This window comes from Suricata suricatta, chromosome 9 (assembly GCF_006229205.1).
Source record: "Suricata suricatta isolate VVHF042 chromosome 9, meerkat_22Aug2017_6uvM2_HiC, whole genome shotgun sequence".
Taxonomy (NCBI): domain Eukaryota; kingdom Metazoa; phylum Chordata; class Mammalia; order Carnivora; family Herpestidae; genus Suricata; species Suricata suricatta.
Genome location: NC_043708.1, coordinates 30,245,249 through 30,265,032, shown reverse-complemented (window position 1 = coordinate 30,265,032; position 19,784 = coordinate 30,245,249). Strand labels below are relative to the sequence as shown.

The 19,784-nt window shown below is 48.1% G+C and overlaps 1 protein-coding gene across 5 annotated transcripts in view; it reads left to right on the top strand.

The window, feature by feature from the left end:
• Nucleotides 1-19,784, top strand: part of SMOC1 (SPARC related modular calcium binding 1) — a 153,986-nt gene that overhangs the window by 88,188 nt on the left and 46,014 nt on the right. For all 5 annotated transcript variants that reach the window (XM_029952492.1, XM_029952495.1, XM_029952494.1 and 2 more), the window contains exons 4-5: nucleotides 10,601-10,700; nucleotides 12,834-12,881. In XM_029952492.1, the coding sequence (XP_029808352.1) occupies nucleotides 10,601-10,700; nucleotides 12,834-12,881 (148 nt within the window). The remainder of the gene's footprint in view (nucleotides 1-10,600; nucleotides 10,701-12,833; nucleotides 12,882-19,784) is intronic.

Genomic DNA, 19,784 nt, shown 5'->3' with positions numbered 1-19,784 from the left:
CACGGGGAGCTCAGATGCCCAGCTAGGAGCACCCAGAACCTGTACGCTTGCCCAGGGTCACACAGCTTGCAAGTGTAGGGTCAGGATTCAGACCCAAACAGTCTGATGTCAGCGGTCTTGGTCCTAACCACTGCTCTCTACTGCCTCTCTAAAGGACATAGCCATCTTTTAAAGTGATGCTGCCTAATTGCAGCATACCTAGGAGAGGAACTCAGGTGGGTATGGTGGGGAAATTATGTCACATGAGGAACACTCAAAGGAGCCAGACATGTTTGGTTTGCAGCTGGGAAGAACCAACAGATGGGGGGAAAGGGATGACCAAAGCGATACAGAGAACCATCTTCAAACCTTCGTGGACCCCAGTAGATTTTTACTGATGAGTGAGTGCCACAGAGCTGACCCAGGATACTGAGTAAAGTATATAGTGACTCACATTCTGACTCAAAATAGGGCAGAAGCCTTTAGAAGGAGAGCAATCTACAAATGCAATGTCTGACTCAGTGAGAGTCCTGGGGACCGAAGGCGCTCCCAGCAGGGGTGCTGTTGGTGAGGGGAGAGAGTGCTACTGCCCTGGGAGAGAGGTTCAGCTGATGGCCTCTGGGAGGCGACCTTCACACCTTTTGCTTTGGTAAGACACTAGGTAATGTTCAATTGGGGGGGCCGGGTGCGGAGGCACAAATTGGCCTACAGCAAACACTTATTCAGGAACCTTCCAGGCAGGACCATTAACACATACCCATCTGGGGCCATTGCCACTCCACTGTGGGTGCACACTACAAGCCAGGAGGTGACCGGCAGGTCAGTCAACTAAGCTTTTCTACAAAATTAAAGAGGTGGTATTTTTTTTTTTCCATCAAAGTAAGGAATGGTCATAAGAACACAAGAGGGAGATTTGAAGGCCAAAGAGTTTTATTAAAAGTGAAGTCAGATGTGGTAGCAAGGAAGAGGCCCACTCCAGCAGACCACCTTTGTCCTGCCCTCTTCCTGCCTCTGTCCTGTCCCATCTTGCCCTGCCCCCATCTGAATAAAGCTCCTATACCTGTGGGGCTTTATTATTAGGTATTTTCTTTTTTCAATAAGAGAGTATATGCGAGTCAACTATGCTGAAATAAAAAATTAAAAAAAGAAACCATCTTTGATATTTCCCCCCAAATGGAAATAAAAGTGAGTAAACAAGAGGTGACGTGGTTGGTGTTTAAGCAGAGGGGACAGAGAAAATAAAGTTCTCTAGATCCCTGAAGCTACAACATTCGGGTTTTTAAAATATCCCTTATGTGTATGCTGAGGGGATGGTATTTAAACTTTTTGAAAAATACAAAAAAACATTTATCATACACTTGGAGTAGTCTTAACTGCTAATTAGGTACTAGTTTATAGATTTTCACCATCCTCCTATGCAGTGTAAAATCAATTTAGAGCAAGGTTGTCAAGTCACAGAACTTTTGGGTCAAAGAAAACCCCAGAGGTATCTGGTTCATTTTCTCCTTCCTCTCCCTACCCTGTCTCAATCCAGGGCTCAAGACCCAGTCATCTACCTTCTGCTTGATTGCCACCAGAGACAGGAAGCTTATTACCTGCCACCAAAGACAACACACATAATGCTTTTCGGGATAATTTATTTGGAAAGTCCTTCTCTACATTGACTGGAGATGACCCCCGCTCTAGCCATAGGACTTGCTGAACCCACAGCAATCTCACTTTGCACAGAAAGATTTGAAGACAGACACTATTATGTCCTTGTGAAAGTCTCTCTTTTAGCCAACAAACATTTCTTTTTGCCTTGGCAGAAATCCTTATTTCTATCAGTCATTCCTATATAACAGGGATTTATGTCTCTCTTTCCTCGGAATTCAGTTTGCCAAGGTCCCTCTTACAGAGTGTCCTTCCCCAAACTGAACACAGTATTTCAGATGTGGACATAAATAGCCTAGCAATGAATGACTCTGTCTCTCATTCTAAACACACCAACTTCTAAAAAATATCATGCTGGCTTCTCTGTTACACCAACAACAGCTAAAAAACATCCACAAGGACTTCCGTATTTAGGAGTAATTGAAAGTGAAAGGTTATCTTCCTTCCCTGCATTCCCCTGCATTAAACTTGGGAGGATGAGGTCAATACTCGAAAAGGAAAATCCCTCATTCCCCAACATACTGTCTTCCCTAACCTGGCATAAGGTAAGAGATCATGTTTGCAGCCAAAAAGAAGAGCAGAACCTTGAAGCTATGACCCCACCCTCCCTGCAAAGGGAAGGGGGAAAGGACGAAATCAGCTGTGCTGAGTAGAAATCCTACTCCCTACGCCATTTTATCTATTTGGGTGCTCTCTCTTAATTTTTCATATATTCCCTGATAATTGCTTGTATTTCTGAGGGATTGGTTGTAATGATTCCATTGTCATGCGTGATTTTGTTCCCTCCACCATATTAGATGCTTTATATATCTTGTCTCCGTTGTCTTCTTAATAACCTTCAAGGTGGGAGCCTTTAGCCCTGTATCACAGATAGGCCCAGAGAACTTAAGTGACTTGGCCAGAGTCACACAGCTTTGGACAGAGATTGGTATTTAAACCCAGGACATACTGACTCCAAAGCCATGTTTCTCCTTCTGCATCTTGTTCCTTCTGAGCCAAACCCGACAAAAGAGGAGGGGGGACACTTGTGGGATAAGCTTTTCCAAACTGAGGAAAAAACAGCTCATGCTAGCCAGACTGAAAGAATTACACCATCCCTTCCCACTTCCCTCTTTCTTCTCACTGCAATCAAACTCTCTTCCATGTGTGAAATCACCCAGACAGTTTAATGCTGCAATCACTAGATCCATGAATTAAAAGACCACATGTCGTCCAAACAACTGGAACATAAAAACTTTGGAGAGAAGTATGGCCATAGGGCTGGCTCCTTGTTTCCCCCATTCCCACCTAGAAAAGTACTTGTTTCTTGAGTGCTTAATGATACATGCCTGGAAGGGTGGGGTAGGAGAAGTTTCCTTTAAAGCAACGACTCTTGAACTGTGGTTCCTGGACCAGCAGCAAGAACACCTAGGAATTGATTAGAAATGCAGATTCTCCAGCTGGTCCCAGACCTCAGGAATCCAGAAACTCTGTGGGTGGGGCCCAGCCAGCTTTTTTCAGAAGTCATCCAGGTGATCTAATGCACACCCAGTAAACAATGTTCTGCAGCTTTTGATGGAGGGAGAGAGACGTTCTAGGGGAACAAGGGTGGTCTCAGATGGCCTGGGGATTCACTCCAGCCAGGGCCCCTGGCTCCCATGGAGGAACACAGTGTCTCAGAGGTCCTAAAGAGACTGTGGACACAAGAAAAGTGGGGCAGTTGGAAATCCTGCCCTGAAACAAAGTTATCGGTTGGACCAATAGCAAGATGCTTAACTTTCACTGTGCATTCACTTAATCCAGAGAACCTGCTAACTGATTTGGAGCGACTGACTGACAGATATGAGAGAAAAAACAAAAGGTCTCGTACTCCCCCTGCCAAAAGAGTCAGACAAATATCCTCATGCCTTCTGCTTTGAGTTTCATTTTTTTCTGCTGGGAAATGTTCAAATCCACGATAGTAGTCATTTCATGACAAGTTTGGGAGTTGCTACTAAGAATGCTGGATCAAGCCTGTCCCTTTGCATATGGCTCACATTTTCTATTTCACAAAAGAGGCACAAAGAAAGGGGGGAAATGAAGCCACGGGGTGGGAAGGGGCTGTGCCTTGGAGGGGATCCCAGCTGTCAGTGAAGGTCAGTGGCAACTTAAGATGGATTTCTTCACAGATACAGAACTAGGGAAAGGGTTGCAAGAAAAGATGGTGGGGCTGGGGTGGGGGAGTTGCCTGAGGGAAATCATTTCAGGGAGATTGAGCTAAAATGAGAACCTGATTCCAGGCTGGAAGAAAGTTGGACTGGGAAAAGCAAGGAAACACAGCAAGGCCTTGCACCTCATCACATTGCCTTGTTCTGAAAGCATGTTTCAGAGAATACTAGTGCCCCGAAATGCTCCCCGCTCAAAATTAAGGGAGGGTCTTCCAGTTAAATACGTTTAGGAATTGCTGCCAACAGCATCTTCCTCTTAGAGTGAAATCATCCTCGTTTGACTTAAGACTTGGAGAAGTTGTGCAGTCAAGAAGTCTTTTAATTTTACTTAACCCAATATTTCCAAAATTATTTGGCGAGAGAACTCCTCCATCCACAATAATTCCTAGTCACACCCCAGAGAACATTAGTGGAATTCATGACTGTATCAGAGAGGCAGGTGCACGTGTGCAAGGCCTAGGGAAGCTGGGGGCTCTTGGTACCAAGGGCAGCAAAGTCCAACAGCTGAGGAGCTGCTCTGGGATGTGAGGTCCCACTCCTATCAGAAGCCCCCCAAGAACAGCCGGAGGAAAGCAGCCCAGCCAAGGGGGCGCAGCAGAGGCCGCCATGCTGTCACGGAAGCCACTCCAGAAACAGCCTCTCACTGAGGCTGGAGCAAGAGACTCTTCCAGCCGCCTCCTTGATTCGAATATGTACCCCATCTCGCTCTCCTCTCCCCTCCAAAGAGTTCCATATGCCAGGGAATGACAAGGCACAGAGAGACCCTGTCAGTTTCCCTCAGATGCTAGTGCGAGGAGCCATGTCTTTCTCCTTCTCCCTTCTAGGTCTGGGGGCTTCCAGCTGTGGGGACTAGGTGCTGCAATCACACCACCTCTCTGTCTCTGGACCCATTTCCTCCTTTGTAAAAATTTCAATTCTGAAATTTTATGACAGTCGGGAGTCAGGGATCCAGATTCTTGTGCTGTTAAGAACTAGCTGTGACGTTTGAACAAATAGCTTCTGCTTTGTGTGCCTCTCCTATGAAGGACTGGCACACAGGGTGACCTTGACGCCCCAGTGAGATCATGCATAGATCATCGGTGGTGAGTGAGAAGCCACTGGAAAGTCCAAGTGGTGTTTTCCATGTTGGACATGGCAGTCGTGGGTGATGGTTGTCTATATGTATAGTCTGTTAGTCTCCTTTCTTTTTCTCACTGCTGTCCTTGCCTTCGGTCCCCTATCTGCTTTGTCCTGTGAGTTGCTGTCTGTGCTGCTCCTGTGTACTCATCAGCGACTCAAATGCATTTGTTGCGAGTGCTAGCCTCCCAGGTTCTTCCAGATGTCCAGGAGTTGGGCTAATGTTGAAGACTAACAGGCTTAAAATAATTTCACATTTGTCTTAATTTGGACAGAGGTTGACCTGAAATATACCAGTGGGCTGTTTATGCAAAGGGCTTCTTGCCAAAAATATTTAAATGTATGAGTCAGAGATGAAATGTGCTTACCTAAAAACACACTGTTTTAGAGTACCTTTAGTGATTTTCCACCTGGATGATCTATCCACTGATGCAAGTGAGAGGTTAATGTCCCCTACTATTATTATATTACCATAAAATTCTCTCTTTATCCCCATTAATATTTGCTTTATGCATTTAGATGCTCCAGTGTTGGGTGTGTACATATTTGTAATGGTTCTATCTTCTTGTATGAAATTCTTTATCATTAGGTAATGCCCTTCTTTGTCTCTTGTTATAGTCTTTGTTTTAAAGTCTATTTTGACTCATATTAGTATGGCGACCCTGGCTTCTTTTTTCACTTTTATTTGCATGGTAAATATTTTTCTCTCCCCTCACTTTCAGTCTATATGTGTCTTTAGGTCTGAGTCATCTCTTACAGGCAGCATTTAGATGAGTTTTCTGTTTTTTAAAAATTTTTAATGTTTATTTATTTTTGAGAAAGACACAGGCAGTATGAGCCGAGGTGGGGCAGAGAGAGAGGGAGACACAGAATCCAAGGCAGGCTCCAGGCTCTGAGCTGTCAGCACAGAGCCCGATGTGGGGCTCGAACTCACAAATTGTGAGATCATGACCTGAGCTGAAGTTGGACACTTAACCAACTGAGCCACCCAGACACCCCCAGTTTGTATTTTTTTAGCCCATTCCACCACTCTATGTCTTCTGATTAGAGCATTTAGGCCATTTACATTTAAAATAATTATTGATAGGAACATAATTGTTGACATTTTGTGAATTGTTTTCTTATTTTTCTCTATTCCTTTCTTATTCTTTTGGTCTCTTTCTTTGTGATTGATGAGTTTCTGTGGTGTTCTGTTTGGATTTCTTTATTTTTTGTGTATCAATTATAGGTTTTGGGTTTGTGCTTACTGTGAGGTTCATATACAGTATCCTTGGTGTATAAAAGCCTATATTAAGTATGCCAGTTATATCCAATGGTATAGGTAAGCAGTGAGTAACCTCACTTAGGGTTGATGTACTTTTTTCCTCTGAGGGAAGACCCATCAATTGATATATCAGCTTTCCCAGGATGCTCCAGAGTGGAATAGGAGGAAATCCCATGGTTTGTTATCAATCCCTTTGGGCCTAGAACAACCTTGACCTTTGAAAACTGCACAGTGAGGGGCGCCCGGGTGGCTTAGTTGGTTAAGCATCCAGCTTTGGCTCAGGTCATAATCTCATGGTTTGTGGGTTTGAGCCCTGCGTCAGGCTCTGTGCTGACAACTAGCTCAGAGCCTGGAGCCTGTTTCAGATTCTGTGTCTCCCTCTCTCTCTGACCCTCCCCTGCTTGTGCTGTCTCTCTCTGTCTCTCAAAAATAAATAAAAAAACAGAAAAAAATTTTGAACTGCACAGTGAGATCCTAGAAGTGGCTATTTACCTTTGCAATTCCTCTTGGCCCCTGATTTTCCCATAAATTAAATATGAGAATTGACTCATTTGAGGCTGGGGTGGGGGAGGTAGAACAAGGGGATGACCTATTAATTTAAAGTGTTAAATAAGTTTTCAAGGGAGGAAGCCACACTAAGTAGAGTTTATATGTCGGTCATGTGTACATAGACCATCAATTCTACAGAGTTTACATCCTGGTTGCTTTTCTGCAGGAAGTCTTACTTCTCTCCTCTGAGACTAACTGAACTGTTCCTACATGAAAAGAGAATTTCCCTTTCTCCCACTTAAACATTCTCAAACTTTTTGCTGAGTTTAGACTGCCTCTTCCCCTGGGGACTGGTCAGACTAGGATGTTCTTTTGTTTCTGTCAGAGAATCTGGCTATGCCCTTTCTGAGTGTAGAGATAGTTTGGTGAAAAATAACACGATGGTAATAAAAATAAATGGCTGAGCTTACCTGGGTACTTACCCTGTGAGCTCAGTGCTTTATTTACATTTTCTAATTTAATCCTCACACCCCCTGCATGAGGTAAGCACAATGATCTCTGGTTTTTAAGTAGCCATGGGCAGTCTGAGGCTTGGTTTGATTAAGAAACTTAACCAAGGCCACAGAGGGTTGGAAAGAGAAGTGGCTAACTTCAGTGGTGGGGCTGGTTAGTTAAGTTGGGCTACTGTCTGATTCCATGACCCATGCTTTCGGTCTCCCTGTAACTTCTTTGTCTTCAAGAAGACATCTTGAAAACTCCCCAGGGCAATTTACAAGCAACCTCTCCTTTGAGAATCATGGGTGAATAGCTTGGGGTTCCTTTAGCAAAGGGAAATGACCTTGCTGGTCACCTCCTGAGCTCTGCAGCCTGAGATCTTAACTCAGGTCCTCTGTGGGCCCACTGTTGTCTGCCCCAGGCCTCTGAGGAGTGTGACAACCATTCCTTGTTCAAGTCAGTTCTCTAGGACTTGGCAGCACCTCCCAACCTGAGGATTTTGTAATCAAGAGTCTAGTCCTTGGAGCCTGGTCTGAGGAAAGTGCTGAGGGGCCTGGGGGAGAAAGGTCTGTGTTTGGGCCTGTGGGCTTGGCTGGGGGCTGGGAGGCAGCGTCCACATGCCTATAGGGATACAATGGGCACACTCAGTGAGCGTGTGGCCTTGGGGACCTGCTTAGCCCAGAGGTCAGATTATATCCCCTGAAACAAAGCATTGGGTTTAGCCTCCTACTCATGCATTTAGTTCATTCCTCAGTAGCTCTGGCTGGGGCTCTGCAAGGCCCGGAGGAAGGGGCTTTTATCCAGCCGTTCTCCATGGCCAGTGTGTCCATAGCATCCAGCCCCAGCAGGCAGCAGTGGGCCAGAGGAACCACCTCCTATGTTGGACTCTGGGGACAGAATCCTCGTGGAGAGGGAGGATGGCTTTGGCCATGGGAACCATGGGGCCTGGGAGTGAGTCAGTGTGGACGCCTAGCCCTGGGGACTGGTTTCTCCACAGGTGATTATTGGCCAGGGAGGAGAAAGCAGCCAGCCAGGCCCCATTAAAATGCTGCCACTGGCAAGGAATCATCTAGGGACTGTCCCCTGCAAAGCTGACAGAAGCTGGAGGGGTAAACTCCCAAGTTTCCAGCAGGGTTTCCCACCCAAGCCTCTGGAGGTTACTAGGGGAGCTCTGGCCCTGGAGGAGGAGGCCAGCTTGCCAGGTGTCTCTGACCCAGCTGAGAGCAATCATTGCCATAGTCACCTTGTATCCAGCCATGTCCCGTGCCAGGCACTAGACTCACACTGTCTGTTTTCTTTTGCCAGAGCCAGAGCCCTCCAGGTTTGGCGTCATTCTCCCCGTTTCATAAATGGGGCTCAAAGAGCTAAGTAACGTGCTTTATTTATAACTGACTGGACCAGGATTCAAACCCAGGTCTATCTGCATTTCTCCTATTCCATCATTAGCCTTCTCAGAAGGTAGCACTGACTCAACCCAAGATACTGATCTGGGGTGAGCATCTAGGGCAGCACCCACAGCCACGGAGTTTATGGATGTCTCTACGAGATCAAGTGGGGGTGGAATATGGTACTGGAGTATAGGCATTAAATGTAGTTTCTCTACATGGACAGTCAAGGTGAACACCTCATTTATACGCAGTCTTCGTACTGGTAGGAACATGGTGTCCTCCATCTTGTTCTTATCCTGATTTCTGTGGGTAGGTCTGTACTAAAGCAACTGCTTTTCAGGAAAACTACAGTTTTTGGAACATATACAAGAGCAAAAGCTTTGTATATGCAGTTTTCTGCCTTTCTCATAATTTCTGGATTTCACCCAGGCCATGGGATCTCTTTTACCTGTATACCCCTCTATATGTCACCAGTCAATGCATGTGCTATTACTGTCTATCCTTGATATCCTTGATTCTAATATGTCCTTGAACCCAAGAGACACTTTTTTTTCACATGTTGATGTCTTTGCAGTTGGCACCCATCCTGTCACTGAGATCTACGTTTCATGTAGTGGGACTGTTTGAATTGATGCTACCTTTTTAGAACTGATGGGGACCAAGAACTGGGGAAATATGATAATTCAAGCATTTATTCAATTTGTCAAATGCCTGCAGTAAATGTCGGGCATTATTCTTAATGCTTGGAAGATAGAAATAACCAGTATGCAGTCCCTTGCCTTAGGAAGGTCACAGTCTTGGTGGAGAGCTAAGGGCTCTTAATTTAAGGATTGAGGGTACACAGAGGGTCAGAGGTGAGAAGGCAGGAGTCTGGGACCACTTTGCAGAGCAGGTGCATCATAAAGAGAGTGGGAATACAAAGGGATTAGGAGGGGGTGGGGATGGTTGGGGAATGTATCCTGGACCATTGAGTAGTCGGTACAGACAAATGTTCCGAATCATGAAATCCTACGATGTATTTGCTGGCTTCATAGGGCTCACTGTGGTTCCAATGGAGGGTGTATGTGGAGACATGGGTGTAAAACAAGACTGCAGGGATAAGCAGGGGACAGATCACAGGGGACCTTGAGCTCCACACAAATGAGCTTAATCTCTATCCTGAATCTAGTGGCAAATCACCAAGTGGTTTTCAGCAGGGGGGCAGGGGTGATTCCCTGATTTGGGTAGAGGAGCTCCACGTTGGGAAATAGATGGGAAAGAGGATGGTGGGGTTGGGTGGGAGGAAATGGACAGAGTGACAGCTGTTGGAAGAGAGAGAAAAGTCACCCTGAATGAAGCAAAAGGCTCGTTTTCATTTACTCTTCCCAGACAGGGTGGACCTGATTATGGAGGCTCAAGGCTGACTGCCCAGTGTTACAGCAACTAGAACCTGCAGGCGGGAGTGGCTTTGTTCTTACCTTAACCCCGTCATCTAGTGGGCAACTGCTAGTGACATGCCACCTAATCAGTAGGCAGGCTGACTCTATGAACGGATGCTGGGAAAAGCTAGAAAAAGAAGAAGAGCTCACTACTTGTTGATGCCTGTTAAAGAAGGGTCCTATCAGCCTGCAGCAGTGAAATTCCAACTTGCACTTGCCAAATCGGGTCACCAATCAGAATTGTTGACGATTGGGTGGGGGTGTACACCAGTGCTCAGCTGGGGAGGGGGGATGCTCAGGTCTTGGTGAAAACCATCGCAGGGCAAATGAGGTGGATATCTTTAGGTATGATATAGGATATTCAGCATTCAAAGTCATAAGAAAGAAGTAAGTAGGTTTCTGCGGTTGTGCCTGGGAGTTACACGGAAGACACATAATCCGTGTTGTTGGCCAACTAACCCACTTGCAATAGACAATGGGGACAGGGGCAGGGGGAGAGGAGGAAGGAGGTCGTCTGCCATGGTGGCAATGCCTTGGAAGGGGTGGGAGATGACTGTTGATATGGTGACCCAAGACTTATGGTTCTCTTCCTCTCTTCACTTCCCTAAACAGGTGCAGTGCCACACGTACACAGGGTACTGCTGGTGCGTCACCCCAGACGGGAAGCCCATCAGCGGCTCTTCTGTGCAGAATAAAACTCCTGTATGTTCAGGTACCGTAGGGAGGGGCGGGAAGAAAGCCAAGAGCTGGAGAGAGACCCCTTAGCTGCTCTCCTGCATCTCGTGGGGGAGCCTTTGAAAAATAGGTGGAAGACGGGTGGTGGTTATGAGCCCTCTTCCAGACTGGAGAGGATTCTACTCTAACACGCTGCTCTGTAGTCAGCTGGATAATGGGGTCAGTAGTTGCCCACGTGTATGTATTTCTTTATTTTGAGTTTAGGTTTCTGGTCCAATGCCCTCTTCCCAAGCATCGGCTGTGACCCCTAAAGAATGGCATATACATTTTTTTAGCTTGGGTGCTCTGCTTGCTAATGGCCTTGGGAGCACTTTATTAAGATAGATTTCAAGAGTGTATGTTCAGCATCAAGGGCTGAATGATCAACTAGTGATGTCTGTCATGAGCACACAAGAGGGGAGTGGTGGCGTGATGCCCTATCTTTGAGCCCCCACCCCCACCCCAGATGTAATGTAGAGTAATGGAAAACTTTCCTGACCGTGGCCCTCAATTCTGACTTTCATCAGCAGTGCCTGGGGAGTTAAAAACAGCCGGGTGTCGAGGCTCCTCCTTGTAGAGTCTGATCCAGTAGGTCTGGAATGAGACCTGGAGTCCACATGTTCGCGAAGTTCCTCAGGTGTTTTTGATGACTAGACAAGTTAGGGAATCACTGCTTCATAGTGACCCGTTACATGAGCCCACCGCATAATTAAGTCCTTTCTCCTTCCAACTCTGTAAGCAGAGGGAAATTTTGCTCTTAGATCAGCCTCTCAGGATTGTGCATTTTGGATTTATGCAAGCTCCACGCCTTCCACTTCCATTCAGATCGTGGGGGACTTGGGAGTCACTCCCTTAATTCACTGTGTGGCTCAGTCCTCATTCAATAAAGCCTGTCCGACGACCAGCCACTTCCTATTTCTTCGTATCTGTGTGTATAAGATTTTATGTATTTACTTATTTTTAACTCTTAAGTGCAAGCAAAATATAAAACATTACTCTGAAACCTTCGGGACATTCCAAGGGTTAGCAGTCCTGACATCCTAACAATTTTCTTTTTTCATAAGACGTACTCCTTTTTCGACCGGCCCTGCTCTATAAAAGGAGCAGGAAGAAAGGGCAGTGAGTATCTACATTAGGAAACCAAGATTTGCTGGCCAGAATGGAAAGTTTACTTTATTTGTGGTTTACATGGAAACTGGAAACCTTAATTGGGGTTGGTGTGGGGCGGGGCAGGAATGAGCCCTCCTTGCAAATGACCTGGAAAGTTTCACTTAAAGCAAACAAATGCACTAGAAACAGGCCACGCAGGGGGAATATAATTGAATTCTCACAAAACTAGTATATGGAGAAGGGGTATGCTATGGAGTGAGAAAATCGGGATTCTTTGTTACTCTTGGTGGTGGGGCCTCTGCACACGACCCTCTGTGGGCGAGCTGGTCCTGCCCTGCGTGGTGTGGACTCCATGGGGAAGACAGGTGCCACAGGCTCAGGACCGCGGGATGGGTGCACATGGCATGCTAGCGTATGCCGAGCAAAGCGTTTGGCCAAACACATATACCACCCCCTCCTTGAGGAACAGGCCGCGTCTAGAAAATTGTTTCCATGCCTCAGACTATTTTGGCCCATTCAGTACAATTGGGCCAACAATTTTCTACTTAATGCAGATGGAAAATCGCCGATTTCCTGCCCTAACCAGCAAGGGATGTGAATCATTGCCTTTGCAGTAAGAGGGGTTTCTTTTTAGTTGGCCCTACTGAGTGGCTATGGCTCAGAACATGAAGGTGGTGGGAAAGGGGGGGGGGAGATGGGGAGTGGAGGTGAGGGGCAGTTATTGGAACAGTCACCAGGGAGTTGTGTAGACGTGGGGTTTTGTAAAAAATCTGGTCAAGGACATTGCCTGGAAATCATGGTTCATCTCACCAGTACTGTGATACGAGTGACATTGATGTTAAACAAACCCCACTTGACATGTATGTATGTACTAGCTTTGTATATAATGACCCTAGACATGTATACAATGCACGTATATACATAAGCATATGCTCATAACATCAGGCTTTGCCAGCTCTTTGAAAGAAACCAACCACAATGCAATCTGAATGTCTGTGTTTTTGTTTCCCTTTTACCCAAGGTTCAGTCACCGACAAGCCCTTGAGCCAGGGTAACTCAGGAAGGAAAGGTGAGTAGAGTTTTATGCTCTATCCAAATGTTTGCTTCTAAAGCCAGTCCGAGGAGAGTTCTAGACAAGATGGAAGGAGCCTGGGTGTAAGCTAAAAGTCCCCTGCTGGAAACCTCCATTCTTATTCTGGGTTTCCTCCTAGAAGTACCAGAGGTAAGTAAGGCTCGTGCCGTGGTGGGGACCGAGCTCACAGATGTTCTGAGGGATGGGAGTGAGGATGTACAGAGCTGGCAGGGACCCGAGAATTTTGGTTCCTGGGCAGCTCAGGCCGTGAGCTGCCAGGTAGGCAGCATTATGCCAAAAAGGACGATGAAAGTAGGCATGTCCACGTCTGCTCTGACCCTCTTACTTTGGAACCCCGGTTGAATATTCTTTCCCTTCCCCAATTCTCCTTGATAATTGTCCCAGCACATCCAGATTTTCTTCACTAGGACTCGCCTGGCTCCACGGGCTTACCACCTGCGCAGCTCTTGTCTGGGATTTCCTAGCCACTCCATCTTTAAACTTGTGTTTTGTTAAGTCCAGGGGGACAGTGAAGCCGGCATGTGCGCGTCCCCGACGCCCCATTGGCGTATAGTTTTTGTGATGGATGCTGTGAGGGCTTTCACAGTACACGAAAAATGTTACTCCCTCTTTACCTAGAACAATGTTAAGTAGAAAAATGTAAAAACGCCATGGCAAGCCAAGAGAGAGGCTGTGGAAGGGAGGGTGAAACTTTATAGTTTAGTGTCTTTAATGGCACTATTTTCCTGCCTTTTGGACAAAGGGCCTTGCATATTCATTTTGTACTAGGCCCTACAAATTATGTGGCTAACCTCAATTAAGGCATTTGTCTGAGTGCTGTTTAGCGGAGCAACTAACATGAGGAATAGGTCCCTGGGATAGGCCGACCATAATTTCCAGCATGGAGGGCACTGAGCTCCACCGCCATTTACCTTCAGGACAATAACACACACACACACACACACACACACACACACACACACACACACACAGAGCTGATAGCTGCATGCAGAACAAGTATCAATTTCACTGCATGTGCAGACACTCTAGGACCCCATGTCCGGCTCTTGGGTAAAACCCAGACAGGGGATGATTGCATGTGAATCTGGGCCTTGGGAATTTCCCGTTTGTAAAAGTCCAGGTGGAGAGTTGGGCCTGTAGAGGATCTGCGTGAGGTGCTTGGGCTCATCCTGCACAGGTGGTCACAAGGAGACTGAGGCAAGACCCTGGCCCCTGCGCCAAATGCTTATTCCAGCACCTGCTGCCCCCCAGTGCAGGTGCTCCAGGAAGTCACAGAAGTGGAGCATGGTGATACCACTAGACGACATGCACTAACGGGCCTTCCTGCAAGCAGGAATGAGTAAGCTGGTAAAAAGAATGGAGCAAATGCCTTTCCAGGTCTTTCCCAGGACAGGGAGAGGTAGCCATGTGTGTTGGTGGTTTCCTTCTGGGTAGGGAAGTGGGAGAAGGGCATGACTATTTCTTCCTGCAAAGACCTGAGCTCATCAACCCTGTGAATGGCATGTGCCCGTCTGCGACTGATTGGAGTTGGAAAGGGGAGCCACCTTCAATCTTGCTTGTTGCAATGGGAGACTTTAGGAGCAATGCCTTTGTCCCAGGGCATGGGCTCGTGGGGGTAGCAAAAACACTTGGCAGTCGTGCAAAACTGACCACCCAGATTTTCCCCACCGGAGGGAACTGAGGGCACGAGGCTGAAGGAAGCCGCCACACTGAGAAAGGCCAAGGATGGGATTTTAGCTCTTCATCTGCATAGAAAAGCACTTTCTGGGCTGATGTGGCTTTGCACCCTGTGGACCACAAAAGAAACAGACCCGTGGTCATTGTGGCCTCCTGGTGATCTGGTTGGAAGAGGACAGGGGAAACTGACTCCTCTGGGGATGGTGCGAGGAAGAGGGGGTAGAGTCTGAAGCCTCATCTCAGAAATAAGCTGCTGTTTCCAGCAGTCTGCTTCCTTACTCTGGATGGGTTCCTGCCTCCCAGATGCTTCTACGGAGGATTGCTCTGTGGTGCAGAAGCCCCGTGGGGGATGCTTGGACTCACTTGCCTCTGGAAACTTGACTTTTGCCCATAGCCTCTCCTTCCTTCTGCTCTGGAGGACGTATGTCAGTGCTAATCCTCTCCTCTTTGTCTGCTGTGGCAGTGCAGAGAAAAGCAGGCTCAGGCCACCTGCAGGAAGCGCCACCTGAAGCCACACCTGTCCAGGAAGCTGGGGTTTGAAGGGGGACAGGGTGCGAGAGGGCATTTGTAATATCCTGTGTCGGCCGCTGAGGTCCCTCTCCTGGCTGCCACTTAAGAATGGAATGTGCTCTGGAGGGCAGCAGGTGGGAAGACACAAAGGCCCCTTGTCTGAGCCGGTGCCCACACGTGGGGTCTCCTAGACAAAATCTCCTGGGAGCTGGAGCTCACAGCACTGAGGCTTGCTGCAGAGATGCGAGGCCTGGGCCCTTGTGCAGAGTGAGGGGTACAAGCCAGGCCTCAGGTCTGGGCGTGAGAGTGGTGGGGGTGACAGGGGGGAGTGGGGCTGGGGGGGGAGAGGTGCAGGCCCAGCCTTTCCTCTCCCCGCCCTCTTGCCTTTTGGAGCCCCACTCCTGGGCCAACAGGGCTCGGAGGATCGGTTCCCTCCGCCTGGAAGGAATGAAAAGGTGTATTGTGCGAAGATGGAGGGTCTGGTTGCCAGCCAGGAATTAGTCCTGCGGAGGAGAGGAGGAGAAGGCTGAGCCGAGGAGGCTGGGGGAGGAGGCTCGGAGAGATAGCAGGAGGAAGGGAGGAGGGAGCGAGGCCAGGCGGTAGCAGGTCACAGGCGGCTGGCCCAGACGGCAGGCCTGGGTTGTGCCTCCTGGGTCCACAGGTGTGGGGCCCGAGGGGGCCCGAGAAGTGGGGGAAGGAGGGAGGGAGGCGCTGTTATCTTACCCATATGCACGTGCTCTGGGAGGGGAGGAGGGTCAGAACTTCAGACTATTTACTTAATGCCTTGGAATGTCCTTTCCTCACTCTGTTCTTTGGGCCCCTTGTGTTTAACGGACCCCTTTATGGGCACATGTGTGGTAATTAACACGTGTGGCGTAGGTCCCGGGCCATGTGTTTGAGTTTCAAATATCCATTGATCTGGGGCACTCCCATCCTGGCTCCCCTCCCCTGCTTCTCCTTTGGTCCTTGCCCTTGAAGGGGGATGTGGGGGTGTGGGGGATGTTGGGGGAGGCACACGTGACTCCACATGTGTTTTATCGATGCTTCAGAGGACTATCAGAAGACAGGAAGAGGGCTGCCCTTGAGCTCTGACAGTCCGCTGCGAGAACAGTTGGAGGCTGCAGAAGCTGGGGTAGAGACAAATTTTTGGTTTCAACCAAAGCAGTCGAAGGACAGCTGAGAAGTAGCGGGGATGCAAAATGTGTTTCGAGATCATGAATTTACCCGGAGCACATTTTCCCGAGGCGCCTCTTTCTGGGGTCTTGATGCTAATGGAAGTGGACAATTTGGGGAGCTTCCAGGATTGCTGAATACAAAGTCAGGAACAGGTTCTGGGCTCAGCTGCTTGTGAGGTACAAGAGGGGATTCTCAGCCTCTAGGGGATGAGGGCGGGAAAGCGTTTGTAGGTCTTTCTGCCAGTTCTCCCGAGCTTTCTTCTGTGCATCCAGGACTGTGGAGACCCTGGAATGCTTCTACACACAGCAAGTGAAAGTTGAGAGCCATCTGGAGTTTTCCGCAGTTTGGGTATTTCCTACTTGTAAGAGGTCTGGGATTTAGCTGCTTAAGGAAGTGGGAGAAAAATGAAAGCATTACCAGACCCTGCTTACATTTTCTGCACAGACGTCTGTACTTGTCAAGCCAGGGTTGGAGAGAGGCAGAACTCCCTACACCCAACCCACCTGTAATTTATGGAGACTGTTTATCCCCCAGGAGCTGCTCCATACTGTGCACTCTCAGTGAGTCACAGTCGTTTTTCCGGGGTCCCTCTCTGTGTCTCAGTGTTGAGAATCTTCCACGGACCCTGGTCTACAGGTTGGTGGCAGGTCGGAGGACCTGTCGCTCCAGAGATGGATTAAGCAGCACTCTCATTCCTGGCTGAGGGATGTGCTTAGTGCAGGGGTGAGGGATGGCAGGCATCCCAGACCAAGGGGACTGTGTGGCCGCCAGCCTCAGCCCTCCTGTGGGCAGCGCACCTGAAGGAGGTTCACCCTCGCTGCCCTGAGACTAGCCGACATGTGGGAGCCTGGCTGTCTCAGAGCATTCTACACGTGGGACATCACTCCTGCTCCCATGACACTAACTGCTTCCCAGCTACCTCTCTTTTCTCTCCCCCCAGCACTGAAGGAGAGGCTGGGTCTGCACTTGACCTGTCAGCATTGTCATCAGATGGCAAAAGTCTGATTCCCTGCCACCTCTGGGGCTGGATTTGAATGGAGACAGCTGAGGACCTCTGGGAGTTGGCCTCTGCTCGCGTCGGATCTCCCTGGGCGGGAAGCATTCCCTCTGACACGGTGCCTCCGGAAACAGAGCTGTGCCTCGGCAGCGCCAGGCCTGCGAGAGGCAGCTTTTTGCTCTCTGCACGTGTGTGGCTGCTGTTTGTTGGTGCCCCGAGCCACCCTGACCCAGCCTGGCACATCTGTGTACCGGCCCTGTGGGGTTCAATTGCAGGGGGGTGTGCCCGAGTGTGTTAGAGCATGCATGTGTGTGCTGCATCCCCGTCCTTCCCCCTCCCCAGCTCGGCTCCTGGTACTCAGTCCCGGCCCGCCACCTCAGTCTCTATTCTGGGGTCTCTGAAAGCAAATTATGTGTGGAGGATACTAAACAAAGAGTTTGAATCCTTGCCATATCCCTGTTTCCAGGACTGGAGAGGAAATGGGGATTAGGGATCCAGAAAAGCCTCCTAGTCATAGGTCCTTATGAGTCCCTGGTGTTTTTAGGAACCTTTGGTGTATATACTTGGTTTCTTACTCTTGTATTCAACAAATGTTTACCGAGAGCTTCCTAAGTGCCAGGCTTGTTGCAGTCACTGAGGACCCAGTGACAAGTAACATCAGAGTTCTGGCCTCGCCTTGTGGAACTCCCATTCTCATGGTTCTTAGCCTCTTCTTACAGAGGTTATCTTCCGATGGAGGTAAAGCCTCCCAGGGAGCACAGACGTCTAGATGCTGGGAACGTGTCACCTAGGGAGGGGCGCAAAGCAGGGGGCCCCGTCACACAGCCCTGGTTGGTGCCCAAGGCCAGAGCCGCGAAGAAGGACCCTTGGGCGAGGCTGCCTGGGCTGAGCATGGCCCACGGGCAAGTTCTTGATCCCTCTGCCCCGTGCCTTTGTGAGGGCCCCGAAGTGCAGTGAAGGCTCGGAGATTGTCAGGCCTTCGAGAATACACTGTCCCTTGACTGAGTAAGTTCAGTTCCCAGCATGGCTTAGCAGCCTGGAGGGAGGAAGTGCAGGTACAAAGGCCTCAGGGCCGCATCTGAACCACTTACTGCCAGCGCCGAGCGCCACAGAGCCCTCATGGGAGAGGCCACCTTCAGGTTTTCGTGTTCCAATTTTGTACCTGCTGAAAGAAAACTGAGGCTCGAAAGTGGCTTATTGTAAAGTTTACGTGGAAAGGCAACGGAGCTAGAAGAGTTAAGAATTTTAAAAAGAAAACTTAAATGGGAGGTATCATTCTATCTGATTTTTTTAAACAAAGAGATCCTTAATGTTATTTATTTTCGAGAGACAGAGACAAAGCACGAGCAGGGGAGGGGCAAAGAGAAAGGGAGACACAGAATCCAAAGCAGGCTCCAGGCTCTGAGTTGTCAGCACAGAGCCCAACGCGGGGCTCGAACTCACAAACTGTGAGATCATGACCTGAGCTGAAGTCGGATGCTTAACTGACTGAGCCACCCAGACGCCCCCCTTTATGAATTTTCAATTCATGCTTCCTAGTGTTCTTCTGAACAAATGCTCTGACCTGTCCCCCTTTAAATATGTTTGTTTCATTTCCTGTTTTAAAACTGACTTTTTTTTTTTTGAGCACTTCTAGGTTCACAGCAAAATTACACAGGCAAGTACACAAATTTCCCACATAGCCCCTGCCCTGATACAGGCACAGCCTCCCCCATTATCAACATCTGCACTAGAGTGGCACATTTGTTACAATTAGTGAATCTTCACTGACACCTCATTATCACCCGAAGTCCATAGTTTATATTAGGGGTCACTCTTGGTGTTTTACTTTCTATGGAAATGGACAAATGTATAATGACACGTATCCACCATTCTAGTATCAGACAGAGTTGCTTCACTTTTCTAGAAATCCTCTGTGCTTTGCCTGTACATCCCTTTTCGCCTCCCACTCCCTACCCCTGGCAATCCTTGATCTTTTTACTGCCTCCATAATTTTGCCTTTTCCAGAATATCACAAAGTTGAAATCCTAGTATTCCGATGAAGACTTATAATGCTGTGGTAATCAGGACGGTATGGCATTGACCAAGGGATAGACCCATTGACCAAAGGAACAGAGCAAAGAACCCAGAGCCAGGCCTGCACTTCTATGGTGAACTGACTTGACAAAGGTGTAGAGATTGTTCTGATAGCACCATAGTGACTGGACTCCCATAGGCAAAATAAAAACTCCAAACCCTCAACCCAAACCTCACAACTGATACAAAAATTAACTCAAAGTAGATCTTGGGCTGAAATGTAAAATGTAAAAACTCTTAAAACTTTCAGAAGAAGCTGTAGGTAGTTGAACATAGAGCTTTTGTGTCTTAGATCAACTAGCACATGATCCAAGAAACTGAGATATTGGTCCTAATAGAAATTAAGAACTTGCTCTGAAAGATCTTGTTAAGAGAACAAAAGAAAAAAGGACAGACTGGGAGGAAATACTTACAAACCACATATCTGACATAGGACTTCTATC